The sequence below is a fragment of the Limulus polyphemus genome, unplaced genomic scaffold (assembly GCF_000517525.1).
Source record: "Limulus polyphemus unplaced genomic scaffold, Limulus_polyphemus-2.1.2 Scaffold4039, whole genome shotgun sequence".
Classification (NCBI taxonomy): Eukaryota; Metazoa; Arthropoda; class Merostomata; order Xiphosura; family Limulidae; genus Limulus; species Limulus polyphemus.
This window is the reverse complement of record NW_013669649.1, coordinates 58,179-60,735: the sequence shown is the minus strand read 5'-3', so window position 1 is coordinate 60,735 and position 2,557 is coordinate 58,179. Positions and strand designations below refer to the sequence as shown.

At 28.9% G+C, this 2,557-nt stretch overlaps 1 protein-coding gene across 1 annotated transcript in view; it reads left to right on the top strand.

Annotated features, from left to right (window-relative positions):
* Window positions 1-2,557, top strand: part of LOC106470493 (E3 ubiquitin-protein ligase rnf213-alpha-like) — a gene marked incomplete at its 3' end in the record, with an annotated part of 77,819 nt that overhangs the window by 17,457 nt on the left and 57,805 nt on the right. Inside the window, exons 6-7 of the mRNA XM_022399108.1 lie at window positions 883-1,207; window positions 2,387-2,482. Coding sequence (XP_022254816.1) covers window positions 883-1,207; window positions 2,387-2,482 — 421 coding nt within the window. The remainder of the gene's footprint in view (window positions 1-882; window positions 1,208-2,386; window positions 2,483-2,557) is intronic.

Here is a 2,557-nt window from a genome sequence, read left to right as displayed (position 1 = left end):
GGTTAGTGTGAATAAATATATATATTTAGAACAAATATAGAAAGCAGATAAAAAACCAAATATAATCATCCTTACTAGTATTTTCAATAATTACTAAGTTGTGAGTGCATAAAAATTATAAAGAAATCATTACATCTAATAAGATTTTAATGCACATTTTTTCTTCCATTAATGCCTTAATGCATAAAATTATATAAATGTATGTAATTCGTTAATTTACTATAGTTATATTAAAAATGTTGAAGATATATCAGAATTTTTACATATTGTACAAAATACTAATTTGAATTTAACTGATTTTTGGTTTAAGTTTTTTCTTCAAAAACTATGACAGGCATTAAGGGAATAATATAGGTAAGGAACATCCTTCAAAAACCATAGAAATATGGATTGATAACTTATTTTTCATTAGTTTTTTCTTTGCAATCAAGAAATTTATGAGACTTTGTAAAGCCATTTAAAATATTTTTATCTTTTTGTAGAGAACACTTGTTCTTGTTAACCTGTACATTTTATGAGAAATTTATTTGTAACATGCCTGAAGAATGTAATTGCATAACTTGTTGTATTTGCTTATGTATAATTCACTGAAAGAAGCTTTTGACAACACATTAAAGTGAAAAAGCTTCAGTTCATATGTAGAAATGCGTATGCCTGGCCATATTGGAAATATTAATTATAGATGGACTATGAGGTGATTTTTTTAACTGTTTTTTCAAAACTTATTTTTAGTAAGTAATTCAAGTAATATTGATGTGATATATTTGATGGCATGATCACTTCTGTGAAAGTACTAATAACTCCTAATGGAAATAATTATCATATTTAATGATCATGTAAATATAAAACTGCAAGTGATATTTTATTATGTTTCACATGTAGGCCCAAACCTCCTCTCATAGAAAATGAAGCAGAAGCTGCTCTAAATCATGTTCTTCACCTCATTTTGACATGTGGCAGATACAGAACATTTGATAAAAGAGAGATATTTTATCATGTAATAAATATCTTTTCTCATGTAACAAAATATATTAAGAATGTAAGTAGCTTCCATACAGACTGTGATTTAACAGAGTTAACTAGGAGTACACTTAGCAAAGCACAAGATTACACATCTCAGTGGATGACCAAACTGTTGCCAGAAACTTTAATGGAGTATAACACAGAAAAAAGAAAATATTGGATCAGAGATTTTCGAGAGATAGAGGTGAGTGAATAGAGGAAGTCATTTTCTAACAGCTTTATTAGTGGTGAAAGTAATAAATAGAAGTTTAAGAAGTAGGAGTTCTTTGGCTTGTGAATAGTTGTAACATAAATTTTTTTATACAAAATTGACAATGTAAAGAATGATTAGAACTTAGAAGTGATAGACTAAAGGGAAGGCAGCCATTTAACATCACTCACTACAGACTTTTGGGCTACTTTCTCTACCAATAAAAATTGGGATTGACTGTCACATTATGACGTACCCACATCTAAAAGAGTGAGTATGTTTGATGATGGAATCAAAATTCTGATTGTGAGTTGAGTGTCCTAATCACAAGGCCATGCCAGGCCCCTAGAGTTATAGATACTGCTGCAATTTTAATATGAGCTTTGTAATGACTTTAGATAAAAAACAAGTTTTATTTCATTTTGTTCCACATTTTACTTGTTATATGTGTAAAATTATTTAGTACAGAATCATGAATTGAATGGAAGAAGTGTGTAGCATGGTCTGATGAGCTTTTTCTATATTGGACAAAAACCACATGACAATCTTGACCCTGCTTTTTTATTTAGTTCCAACAAAGTAAGCTCTTTATAGACTGTAACTTTATATGATACTAGAAGATGACAGATGTCTGTTTACTGTAATTACTGTTTTAAGATCTTTAATTACATTCTCTCTTAAATTCCTCATCATCTTCTTATAAGTTAATTCAAAACCATTTACATACTGTCTGTCAGTGTGGCATGTTTATTAATTTTTGCTTTTACTTGTTTATTTATGTACAAATATATTCATATTTATAACATTGTTAACCCCCCTTCCATAAGTTCATTATTGTGAGGGCTCTAAACCCAATAAAGCTTAAAGGTTTTTATCTTGGAAATATGAAATGAGAAATTTCAGGCAATGCATAATGTTATCATTATGTTTTGTATATTATGGTATGTTTTAATAAATGGTGCAAGCATTTATTCAAGTAAGTAAGGTTTGAAGAATACTGATTTCTTTTGCATGTTCATACACATGTATTAAGTGGTGCCAGTGAGTTTATCGGACCAGAATGTAATTAAAACTTCAGCCTTTAATGTTTGTCAAAATCACACATTGAGTCTAGAATACCAGATTTAATATAAATTTGATAAATCTGACTCTTAAATGTCTTGATGTTTCTAGATATGGTCAAAAATGTTGAGCTGTGAGTTCTCCTCTGATGTTCAAGATATGTGGGAAAATAGCATTTTAGCTTTTATCCGAACTCGCATGAAAATTGTAAGAGCATTTGATATTCTTTTTGTATTTACTATGTGTTAGAAAACAGATTAGCAGCACTATAGTGTTTTATTA